The 13644-nt window shown below is 40.1% G+C and overlaps 1 protein-coding gene across 1 annotated transcript in view; it reads left to right on the top strand.

Moving 5' to 3' along the window:
• mfge8a (milk fat globule EGF and factor V/VIII domain containing a) overlaps window positions 1–13644 on the top strand; it is a 47460-nt gene that overhangs the window by 1294 nt on the left and 32522 nt on the right. Inside the window, exons 2-3 of the mRNA XM_065289236.2 lie at window positions 185–310; window positions 414–545. Of these exons, the coding sequence (XP_065145308.1) occupies window positions 185–310; window positions 414–545 (258 nt within the window). The remainder of the gene's footprint in view (window positions 1–184; window positions 311–413; window positions 546–13644) is intronic.

The following is a 13644-nucleotide window of genomic DNA, read 5'->3' as shown; positions in this document are numbered from 1 at the left end:
TCTTTTGTACTCTCCTGATCCTGTTCAGAAGCTTGAAAAGAATTCCTCCCCTGTTTGCTTCTTTTTATCTCGCAAAGCTTAATATGCAGGACCACATAGTCCACTGCCGAATTATAAAAATAAGAGCTAATTCCAGTCTAAGCTTTGTAATTCCATTCGCTCATGCTTATGTGTGTCTCCACAGGAGATTACTGCAAGGTGAACCTGTGTCATAATGGAGGAACTTGTGTGACTGGCATTGGACAAGATCCTTTCTTTTGCATCTGTGCTGAGGGATTTGCTGGAGATACTTGCAATGCTACAGAAAGCGGTCAGAAAACCTCAAGTGACCTTTTTCTACTTATTGTTCATTTGAATATCAGATCAGGTTTTCCTAATCAACCTCACAACAACATACTTGTTTTTCACTTTAGGTCCATGTAGCCCAAACCCATGTAAAAATGATGGAACGTGTGAGATGATCACTAATTCCAGAAGAGGAGATGTTTTTAATGAGTATGTGTGCAAATGTCAACCAGGGTTCGAGGGTATACACTGCCAAAACAGTAAGTTTATATCTCTTTTTAGGTGTACAAAAACCTTTTATAATTTTTCATTAGGGATAGGATGGGCCATGATGGTCAGATGACTTGTAGGCTAGTAATTTATTTTTAGTTTGTTTTTAGTTAGATTTTTTACTACTTTTAATAATTTTCTTAAAAATTCTTTAACTTTAAATAATGCATCTCAAGACCTTTCATCTTTGGTTCATTTTGCACAGATGTTTTAAACACAAGAAAGCAAACCTATTTACCCCCTAAGAAACCTTAAAAAAAAAAAAAAACGTTAAAATCATCTGGTTAATTTTGAAAATGTGTGACTTTCATTCACTTTGAAAAAAAGCAAAGTAAAGTAAACAGAAAATTTTATCAAAAATTTAAATCATTATATAGAACCATAATTTTATCAAAAATAGGGGGAGGCTTAGCTTTTTATGTAACTTGTCACTCATCTTTGAAACACATGCTTGCATTTCAGGCTCTTGCTTACACTTTTCACTGAATAATCACTACAGTTATCCAGTTAATCTCTAGCAGGGTTTTTGTGTAAAATCTTTAATCCTCCCAATGTCTTAATTTGGAAGAAATTACTTCCAAGCACACACGTTATGTATATACTGTTATACAATCCCTGTGTGACGCAGTTGGGTTTTTTCATGTTTAAGCTTCTACATGATTCATTACAGTGCATTGAAAATGCGCTGTACTGTTCTTACTGGGCTTTTTATTATTATTATTAGTGGTGCTTGCATTTATGCAAAGCATCACTATTATTATTGCTCATACTTATTATTATGTTGGCTTGACAAAGCCAACATACTGTTCTTCGATCTAAGCTTATTATTATTATGTTGGCTTGAGAAAGCCAACATACTGTTGTTGCACTTAAACTTATTATTATTATTATTATTATGTTGGCTTGAAAAAGCCAACATACTGTTATTGCTTTTAAACTTATTATGTTGGCTTTGAAAAAGCCAATATATTGTTATTGCTATTAAACTTATATCTTATTATTCTACCCCAAAATTTCTGACACTAACTCGTCCTAGGGCTTTCAAGCTACATGCACCAAATTTTCCACAGACCTTCAGACTGGTCTGACTTAGTGTGCTATATCTTTTCTAACTGATGGGACCTTCCGAATTCCTAAACGGGGGTCTCGAACACCCCAAAATTTCCATTGACTTAACATTGAGACAAACTTTGACGGGTCATAGCTGTGAGTGAGAAACTTGTAGAAACTTGTGGCTTACCACATTTAAGGTGGCTGACAGGCTCTGTAAGAACATACATCACAATGGGGTGTAAGCTATACCCCTGGGGTGTAAGAGGCCCCCAAAATTTCCCATTGACTTATAATGGGGCAGGAAACATGCCCATATAAGGGAATAAAAGCGTCCCAGATGGAATATCTTTACTTTAGAGTGTCGTAGAGACATGGGGGTGGGCTCATTTTACTCAGTCATCCAATCAGTCTCTTAGGATCGCCCCAAAGCTATTTAGCCACGCCCCTAGCAACAATTTTGGGTACCCTAGCAACATCTCCCATAGACTACCATTATAAAAAGCCCAGATGGATATCTTTACACCAGAGTGTCATAGAGACATAGGGGTGGGCTCATTTTACTCAGGCATCCAATCAGTCTCTTAGGATTCCTACTGAGGTATTAAACCACGCCCCTAGCAACCAATTTGAGCACCCTAGCAACATAATAAACAAAGCCTTATATCTCTGGATCTGAACATCTTAGAGACATGGGGGTTGGGTCTTTGGGTCATGTTAGCTTCATGCTAGCTCCATGCTAAGTCATACTAGCTTCATGCTAGTTTCATGCTAGCTTTATGCTAATTTCATAATAAATCTTGCTAACTTCATGCTAAATCATGCTAACTTCATGTTAAATCTTGTTAGCTGCACGCTAAATAGTGCTAGCTTAATGCTAATCATGCTAGCATCATGCTAATCATGCTAGCTTCACGTTAAATCATGCTAGCTTCATGCTAATCATGCTATTCTCATGCTAACTTCATGTTAATCATGCAAGCCTCGTGCTAGCTTCATGCTAGCTTCATGCTAATCTTGCTAGTTTCATGCTAGCTTCATGCTAATCATGCTAGCATCATGCTAGCTTCATGCTAATCATGCTAGAATCATGCTAGTTTCATGCTAATCATGCTAGCATCATGCTAGCTTCATGCTAATCATGCTAGCATCATGCTAGCTTCATGCTAATCATGCTAGCTTCATGCTAATCATGCTAGCTTCATGCTAGCTTCATGCTAGCTACATGCTAATCATGCTAACATCATGCTAGCTTCATGCTAATCATGCTAGCTTCATGCTAATCATGCTAGCATCATGCTAGCTTCATGCTAGCGTCATGCTAATCATGCTAGCTTCATGCTAATCATGCTAGCATCATGCTAGCTTCATGCTAATCATGCTAGCATCATGCTAGCTTCATGCTAGCTACATGCTAATCATGCTAGCATCATGCTAGCTTCATGCTAATCATGCTAGCATCATGCTAGCTTCATGCTAATCATGCTAGCATCATGCTAGCTTCATGCTAACATCATGCTAGCTTCATGCTAATCATGCTAGCTTCATGCTAGCTACATGCTAATCATGCTAGCATCATGCTAGCTACATGCTAATCATGCTAGCTTCATGCTAATCATGCTAGCATCATGCTAGCTTCATGCTAATCATGCTAACATCATGCTAGCTTCATGCTAGCTACATACTAATCATGCTAGCATCATGCTAGCTTCATGCTAATCATGCTAGCATCATGCCAATCATGCTAGCATCATGCTAGCTTCATGCTAATCATGCTAGCTTCATGCTAGCATCATGGTAGCTTCATGCTAATCATGCTAGCATCATGGTAGCTTCATGCTAATCATGCTAGCATCATGCTAACTTCATGCTAATCATGCTAGCATCATGCTAGCTTCATGCTAATCATGCTAGCATCATGCTAGCTTCATGCTAATCATGTTAGCTTCATGCTAGCTTCATGCTAATCATGTTAGCTTCATACTTAAACATACTAACTGCCAGATAGCCTACTAAACTAAACTTCTGTCAATCCGTTTTAAACGTTCAGGCTACGCTTTTTCAAGCCAACATAAAGTTTGTCTTCAAACTTTAATATCTAGTTATTATGTTGGCTTGACAAAGCCAACATACTGTTCTTCGATCTAAGCTTATTATTATTATTATTATTATTATTATTATTATTCTTCTGGTACAAACTTTTTCTCACAGTAACTCCTCCTAGAGCTTTCAAGCTACACCCACAAAACTTTACAAAACTTTTAAGACTGGTACGTAGATTGTTGCTATGACTTTTCTAACTGATGGGACCTACCGAATTCCTAAACGGGGCGCTCAAACACCCCAAATTTTCCATTGACTTAACATTGCGACAAACTTTGACGGGTCATAGCTGCAAGCGAGAAATTTGTAGAAACTTGTGGGTTACCACATTTGAAGAGGCTGGCAGGCTCTGTAAGAACATACATCACATTGGGGTGTAAGTTTCACCCCTGGGGTGTAAGAGGCACCCAAATTTCCCCATTGACTTATAATGGGGCAGGAAACATGCCCATATAAGGGAATAAAAGTGTCCCAGATGGAATATCTTCACTTTAGAGTGTCATAGAGATATGGGGGTGGGCTCATTTTACTCAGGCATCCAATCAGTCTCTGAGGATTCTTATCGAGGTATTAAGCCACGCCCCTAGCAACCAAATATAAGCACCCTAGCAACATAATAAACAAAGCCTTATATCTCTGGTTCCGAAAATCATAGAGACATGGGGGTTGGGTCTTTTGGTCATGTTAGCTTCATGCTAGCTTCATGCTAAGTCATACTAGCTTCATGCTAGTTTCATGCTAGCTTTATGCTAATTTCATAATAAATCTGTCTAACTTCATGCTAAATCATGTTAGCATCATGCTAGCTTCACGTTAAATCATGTTAGCATCATGCTAGCTTCATGCTAATTCATGTTAGCATCATGCTAGCTTCATGCTAATTCATGTTAGCATCATGCTAGCTTCATGCTAATTCATGTTAGCATCATGCTAGCTTCATGCTAATTCATGTTAGCATCATGCTAGCTTCATGCTAATTCATGTTAGGATCATGCTAGCTTCATGCTAATTCATGTTAGCATCATGCTAGCTTCATGCTAATTCATGTTAACTTCATGCTAGCTTCATGCTAATTCATGTTAGCTTCATGCTAGCTTCATGCTAATTCATGTTAGCTTCATGCTAGCTTCATGCTAATTCATGTTAGCTTCATGCTAGCTTCATGCTAATTCATGTTAGCTTCATGCTAGCTTCATGCTAGCTTCATGCTAATTCATGTTAGCTTCATGCTAGCTTCATGCTAATTCATGTTAGCTTCATGCTAGCTTCATGCTAGTTTCATGCTAGTTTCATGCTAGCTTTATGCTAATTTCATAATAAATCTGTCTAACAGATTTTCATGCTAATTCATGTTAGCTTCATGCTAGCTTCATGCTAATTCATGTTAGCTTCATGCTAGCTTCATGTTAGCTTCATGCTAGCTTCATGCTAGCTTCATGCTAATTCATGTTAGCATCATGCTAGCTTCATGCTAATTCATGTTAGCATCATGCTAGCTTCATGCTAATTCATGTTAGCATCATGCTAGCTTCATGCTAATTCATGTTAGCATCATGCTAGCTTCATGCTAATTCATGTTAGCTTCATGCTAGCTTCATGCTAATTCATGTAAGCTTCATGCTAGCTTCATGCTAATTCATGTTAGCTTCATGCTAGCTTCATGCTAATTCATGTTAGCTTCATGCTAGCTTCATGCTAATTCATGTTAGCTTCATGCTAGCTTCATGCTAATTCATGTTAGCTTCATGCTAGCTTCATGCTAATTCATGTTAGCTTCATGCTAGCTTCATGCTAATTCATGTTAGCTTCATGCTAGCTTCATGCTAGTTTCATGCTAGTTTCATAATAAATCTGTCTAACTTCATGCTAAATCATGTTAGCATCATGCTAGCTTCACGTTAAATCATGTTAACATCATGCTAGCTTCACGCTAATTCATGTTAGCATCATGCTAGCTTCATGCTAATTCATGTTAGCATCATGTTAGCTTCATGTTAATTCATGTTAACATCATGCTAGCTTCATGCTAATTCATGTTAACATCATGCTAGCTTCATGCTAATTCATGTTAACATCATGCTAGCTTCATGCTAATTCATGTTAGCATCATGCTAGCTTCATGCTAATTCATGTTAGCATCATGCTAGCTTCATGCTAATTAATGTTAGCATCATGCTAGCTTCATGCTAATTAATGTTAGCATCATGCTAACTTCATGCTAATTCATTTTAACATCATGTTAGCTTCATGCTAATTCATGTTAGCATCATGCTAATTCATGTTAGCATCATGCTAATTCATGTTAGCATCATGCTACCTTCATGCTAATTCATGTTAGCATCATGCTAACTTCATGCTAATTCATGTTAGCATCATGCTAATTCATGTTAGCATCATGCTACCTTCATGCTAATTCATGTTAGCATCATGCTAACTCATGTTAGCATCATGCTAACTTCATGTTAACATCATGCTAGCTTCATGCTAATTCATGTTAGCATCATGCTAGCTTCATGCTAATTCATGTTAGCATCAAGCTAATCGTGCTAGCATCATGCTAATCATGCTACCATCATGCTAACTTCGTGCTAACATCATGCTAATCATGCTAACATCATGCTAATCATGCTAGCTTCATGCTAATCATGCTAACATCATGTTAAATCATGATGGTTTCATGTTAAATCATGTTAGCTTCATACTCAAACATACTAACAGCCAGATAGCCTACTAAACTAATCTTCTGTCAAACCGTTTTAAACGTTCAGGCTACGCTTTGTCAAGCCAACATAAAGTTTGTCCTCAAACTTTTATATCTAGTTATTATTCTTTCTTCTCCTCCCAAAATTTCTGACACTAACTCGTCCTAGAGCTTTCAAGCTACATGCACCAAATTTTCCACAGACCTTCAGACTGGTCTGACTTAGTGTGCTATATCTTTTCTAACTGATGGGACCTTCCGAATTCCTAAACGGGGGGCTCGAACACCCCAAAATTTCCATTGACTTAACATTGAGACAAACTTTGACGGGTCATAGCTGTGAGTGAGAAACTTGTAGAAACTTGTGGCTTACCACATTTAAGGTGGCTGACAGGCTCTGTAAGAACATACATCACAATGGGGTGTAAGCTATACCCCTGGGGTGTAAGAGGCCCCCAAAATTTCCCATTGACTTATAATGGGGCAGGAAACATGCCCATATAAGGGAATAAAAGCGTCCCAGATGGAATATCTTTACTTTAGAGTGTCGTAGAGACATGGGGGTGGGCTCATTTTACTCAGTCATCCAATCAGTCTCTTAGGATCGCCCCAAAGCTATTTAGCCACGCCCCTAGCAACAATTTTGGGTACCCTAGCAACATCTCCCATAGACTACCATTATAAAAAGCCCAGATGGATATCTTTGCACCAGAGTGTCATAGAGACATAGGGGTGGGCTCATTTTACTCAGGCATCCAATCAGTCTTAATAGGATTCTTATTGAGGTGTTAAGCCACGCCCCTAGCAACCAAATATGAGCACCCTAGCAACATAATAAACAAAGCCTTATATCTTTGGATCTGAACATCATAGAGACATGGGGGTTGGGTCTTCGGGTCATGTTAGCTTCATGCTAGCTCCATGCTAAGTCATACTAGCTTCATGCTAGTTTCATGCTAGCTTTATGCTAATTTCATAATATAGCTTGCTAACTTCATGCTAAATCATGCTAGCTTCATGTTAAATCTTGTTAGCTTCACGCTAAATAGTGCTAGCTTCATGCTAATCATGCTAGCATCATGCTAATCATGCTAGCATCATGCTAATCATGCTAGCTTCACGTTAAATCATGCTAGCTTTATGCTAATCATGCTAACCTCATGTTTTCTTCATGCTAATCATGCTAGCCTCATGCTAGTTTCATGCTAATCATACTAGCATCATGCTAGCTTCATGCTAATCATGCTAACATCATGGTAGCTTCATGCTAATCATGCAAGAATCATGCTAGCTTCATGCTAATCATGCTAGCATCATGCTAGCTTCATGCTAATCATGCTAGCATCATGCTAGCATCATGCTAGCTTCATGCTAATCATGCTAGCATCATGCTAGCTTAATGCTAATCATGCTAGCATCATGCTAGCTTCATGCTAATCATGCTAGCATCATGCTAGCTTCATGCTAATCATGCTAGCATTATGCTAGCTTCATGCTAATCATGCTAGCTTCATGCTAGCTTCATGCTAATCATGCTAGCTTCATGCTAGCTTCATGCTAATCATGCTAGCTTCATGCTAGCTTCATGCTAATCATGGTAGCTTCATGCTAGCTTCATGCTAATCAATGCTAGCATCATGCTAGCTTCATGCTAATTTCATGCTAATCAATGCTAACATCATGCTAGCTTCATGCTAATCATGCTAACATCATGCTAGCTTTATGCTAATCATGCTAGCATCATGCTAGCTTCATGCTAATCATGCTAACATCATGGTAGCTTCATGCTAATCATGCTAACTTCATGCTAGCTTCATGTTAATCATGCTAGCATCATGCTAGCTTCATGCTAATCATGCTAACATCATGCTAGCTTCATGCTAATCATGCTAGCTTCATGCTAGCTTCATGCTAATCATGCTAGCTTCATGCTAATCAATGCTAGCATCATGCTAGCTTCATGCTAATCAATGCTAGCATCATGCTAGCTTCATGCTAATCAATGCTAACATCATGCTAGCTTCATGCTAATCATGCTAGGATCATGCTAGCTTCATGCTAATCATGCTAGCATCATGCTAGCTTCATGCTACGCTTTTTCAAGCCAACATAAAGTTTGTCTTCAAACTTTAATATCTAGTTATTATTATTATTCTTTTTCTTCTGAGACTAAAATTTCTAACTCTAACTCGTCCTAGAGCTTTCAAGCTACAGCCATCAAACTTTGGACAGACTTTCGGTCTGATCTGACGAGGTGTGCTATATCTTTTCTAACTGATGGGACCTTCCGAATTCCTAAACGGGGCGCTGAAACACCCCAAAATTTCCATTGACTTAACATTGAGACAAACTTTGACGGGTCATAGCTGCGAGTGAGAAACTTGTAGAAACTTGTGGCTTACCACATTTAAGGAGGCTGACAGGCTGTGTAAGAACATACTTCACAATGGGGTGTAAGCTGTACCCCTGGGGTGTAAGAGGCCCCCAAAATTTCCCATTGACTTATAATGGGGCAGGAAACATGCCCATAAAAGGGAATAAAAGCGTCCCAGATGGAATATCTTCACTTTAGAGTGTCTTAGAGACATGGGGGTGGGCTCATTTTACTCAAGCATCCAATCAGTCTCTTAGGATCACCCCAGAGCTATTAAGCCACGCCCCTAGCAACAATTTTGGGTACCCTAGCAACATCTCCCATAGACTACCATTATAAAAAGCCCAGATGGATATCTTTGCACCAGAGTGTCATAGAGACATAGGGGTGGGCTCATTTTACTCAGGCATCCAATCAGTCTCTTAGGATTCTTATTGAGGTATTAAGCCACGCCCCTAGCAACAAAATATGAAGACCCTAGCAACATAATAAACAAAGCCTTATATCTCTGGATCTGAACATCGTAGAGACACAGGGGTTGGACCGTTTTACTTGTGGCTTGAAGTGTAATCATTATGGGATGTCAATGTTCTCCCTAGCAACCAAACTTAGTACCCTAGCAACGGAATAAACAAAGCCTTATATAATCATGCTAACTTCATGCTAGCTTCATGCTAATCATGCTAACTTCATGCTAGCTTCATGCTAATCATGCTAACTTCATGCTAGCTTCATGCTAATCATGCTAACTTCATGCTAATCATGCTAGCATCATGCTAGCTTCATGCTAACTTCATGCTAATCATGCTAGCTTCATGCTAGCTTCATGCTAATCATGTTAGCATCATGCTAATCATGCTAGCATCATGCTAGCTTCATGCTAATCATGCTAGCATCATGCTAGCATCATGCTAATCATGCTAGCATCATGCTAGCTTCATGCTAATCATGCTAGCATCATGCTAGCTTTATGCTAATCATGCTAAAATCATGCTAGCTTCATGCTAATCATGCTAGCATCATGCTAGCTTAATGTTAATCATGCTAGCATCATGCTAGCTTCATGCTAATCATGCTAGCATCATGCTAGCTTCATGCTAATCATGTTAGCATCATGCTAGCTTCATGCAAATCATGCTAGCATCATGCTAGCTTCATGCTAATCATGCTAGCATCATGCTAGCTTCATGCTAATCATGCTAGCATCATGCTAGCTTCATGCTAACTTCATGCTAATCCTGCTAGCTTCATGCTAGCTTCATGTTAATCATGCTAGCATCATGCTAGCTTAATGCTAATCATGCTAACATCATGCTAGCTTCATGCTAATCATGCTAACATCATGCTAGCTTCATGCTAATCATGCTAACATCATGCTAGCTTCATGCTAATCATGCTAGCATCATGCTAGCTTCATGCTAATCATGTTAGCATCATGCTAGCTTCATGCTAATCATGCTAGCATCTTGCTAGCTTCATGCTAATCATGTTAGCATCATGCTAGCTTCATGCTAATCATGCTAGCGTCTTGCTAGCTTCATGCTAATCATGTTAGCATCATGCTAGCTTCATGTTAATCATGCTAACATCATGTTAGCTTCATGCTAATCATGTTAGCATCATGCTAGCTTCATGCAAATCATGCTAGCATCATGCTAGCTTCATGCAAATCATGCTAGCATCATGCTAGCTTCATGCTAATCATGCTAGCATCATGCTAGCTTCATGCTAATCATGCTAACTTCATGCTAATCATGCTAGCATCATGCTAGCTTCATGCTAATCATGCTAACATCATGCTAGCTTCATGCTAATCATGCTAGCTTCATGCGAATCATGCTAGCATCAAGCTAGCTTCATGCTAATCATGCTAGCATCATGCTAATCATGCTAACATCATGCTAGCTTCATGGTAAATCATGCTACCTTCATACTTAAACATACTAACAGCCAGATAGCCTACTAAACTAAACTTATGTCAAACCGTTTTAAACGTTCAGGCTACGCTTTCTCAAGCCAACATAAAGTTTGTCTTCAAACTTTACTATCTAGTTATTATTAGTGGTGCTTGCATTTATGCAAAGCATCACTATTACTATCTTGCATACTTATTATTATTATTATTCTTCTTTTTCTGGACACTTTTTTGGCGCGTAACTCGTCCCGCACGCTTTGTCGTAGACCCATAAATTAGGGCTCAAATCGACCGGCTTATTGAGGAGAAGACTGCTATGACTTTTATAAGCGATCGGGTGCAGGATTTCCGAAAGGGGGGCGAAAAACCACCCAAAAAATCCCATTGACTTAACATTGCGCCCAACTTTGACGAGTCATAGCTCCGCTCGAGGATTTTGTAGAAACATGTGGGTTATAACATTTGAAGAGGGTGGTAGGCTCTTTAAGAACATGGATCACAATGGGGTGTAAGTTGTACCCCTGGGGTGTAAGAGGTGCCCAAAAGTGCCCCAATGAAAAGTCAATGGGGCAAAATCCCATAGACTTACCATTGCAAAAATTTTGACGGGTCATAGGTCCGAGCCAGGATTTCATAGAAACATGTGGGTTACTAAATTTGAAGAGGGTGCAAGACTCTGTCAGGACGTCCCCCACAATGGGGTGTAAGGTTACCATAGCAACCATTTTGGGCACCCTAGCAACCTATACCATAGACTGCCATTATAAAATGCCTGGATGGATATCTTTGCACCACAGTGTCATAGAGACATGGGGGTGGGCTCATTTTACTCAGGCATCCAATCAGTCTCTCAGGATCCTTACAGACTTACTAAGCCACGCCCCTAGCAACCACTTTTGAGCACCCTAGCAACATAAAATACAAACAGTTATATCTCGGCATCAGAACATCGTAGAGACACGGGGGTTGGACCGTTTTACTTGTGACTAGGGGTGTAACAATTGGGCACATCATTGGCCACTCCCAAGCCACGCCCCTAGCAACCAAATTTGAGCACCCTAGCAACCGAATAAACAAAGCCTTATATCTCCGCATCAGAACATCGTAGAGACACGGGGTTTGGACCGTTTTACTTGTGACTCGGAGTGTAATCACTGGGCACATCATTGGCCACTCCCAAGCCACGCCCCTAGCAACCAAATACAGTACCCTAGCAACAGAGTAAACAAAGCCTTATATCTCCGCATCAGAACATCGTAGAGACACGGGGGTTGGACCGTTTTACTTGTGACTCGGAGTGTAATCACTGGGCACATAATTGGCCACTCCCAAGCCACGCCCCTAGCAACCAAATACAGTACCCTAGCAACAGAGTAAACAAAGCCTTATATCTCCACATCAGAACATCGTAGAGACATGGGGGTTGGACCGTTTGACTCATGACTCGGAGGGTAATCACTAGTGGATGCCATTTTTTTCCCTAGCAACCAAATACAGTACCCTAGCAACAGAGTAAACAAAGCCTTATATCTCCGCATCAGAACATCGTAGAGACACGGGGGTTGGACCGTTTGACTCATGACTGAGAGTGTAATCACTAGTGGATGCCATTTTTTTCCTTAGCAACCAAATACAGTACCCTAGCAACAGAGTAAACAAAGCCTTATATCTCCGCATCAGAACATCGTAGAAACACGGGGGTTGGACCGTTTGACTCATGACTCGGAGGGTAATCACTAGTGGATGCCATTTTTTCCCTAGCAACCAAATACAGTACCCTAGCAACAGAGTAAACAAACCCTTATATCTCCGCATCAGAACATCGTAGAGACACGGGGTTTGGACCGTTTGACTCGTGACTCGGAGTGTAATCACTAGTGGATGCCAATTTTCTCCCTAGCAACCAAATACAGTACCCTAGCAACAGAGTAAACAAAGCCTTTTATCTCCACATCAGAACATCGCAGAGACACGGGGGTTGGACCGCTTGACTCGTATCTCGGAGTGTAATCACTAGTGGATGCCAATTTTTTCCCTAGCAACCAAATACAGTACCCTAGCAACAGAGTAAACAAAGCCTTATATCTCCGCATCAGAACATCGTAGAGACACGGGGGTTTGACCGTTTGACTCGTGACTCGGAGTGTAATTTCTAGTGGATGCCAATTTTCTCCCTAGCAACCAAATACAGTACCCTAGCAACCGAATAAACAAAGCCTTATATCTTCGCATCAGAATATCGTAAAGACATGTGGGTTGAATTGTTTTACTTTTGGCTTGGAGTATAATCATATATTGTCCCCCGAAATTTGCCACGGCAAGCACCACTCACATTTTCTTCAGGAAATGTACCTATCTAGTTATTATTATTATTCTTCTGGTCCACACTTTTTCTAACTGTAACTCCTCCTAGAGCTTTCAAGCTACACCCACAAAATTTTACAAAACTTTTAAGACTGGTACGTAGATTTATGCTATATCTTTTCTAACTGATGGGACCTACCGAATTCCTAAACGGGGCGCTCAAACACCCCAAATTTTCCATTGACTTAACATTGCGACAAACTTTGACGGGTCATAGCTGCGAGCGAGAAATTTGTAGAAACTTCTGGGTTACCACATTTGAAGAGGCTGGCAGGCTCTGTAAGAACATGCCTCACATTGGGGTGTAAGTTTCACCCCTGGGGCGTAAGGGCCACCCAAATTTCCCCATTGACTTATAATGGGGCAGGGAACATGCCCATATAAGGGAATAAAAGCGTCCCAGATGGAATATCTTCACTTTAGAGTGTCGTAGAGACATGGGGGTGGGCTCATTTTACTCAGTCATCCAATCAGTCTCTTAGGATCACCCCAGAGCTATTAAGCCACGCCCCTAGCAACCATTTTGGGCACCCTAGCAACATCCTCCATAGACTGCCATTATAAAATGCCCAGATGGATATC

This window comes from Paramisgurnus dabryanus, chromosome 2, assembly GCF_030506205.2.
Source record: "Paramisgurnus dabryanus chromosome 2, PD_genome_1.1, whole genome shotgun sequence".
Lineage (NCBI taxonomy): Eukaryota > Metazoa > Chordata > Actinopteri > Cypriniformes > Cobitidae > Paramisgurnus > Paramisgurnus dabryanus.
The sequence above is the reverse complement of the archived record's forward strand: the minus strand, read 5'-3'. Positions and strand labels throughout refer to the sequence as shown.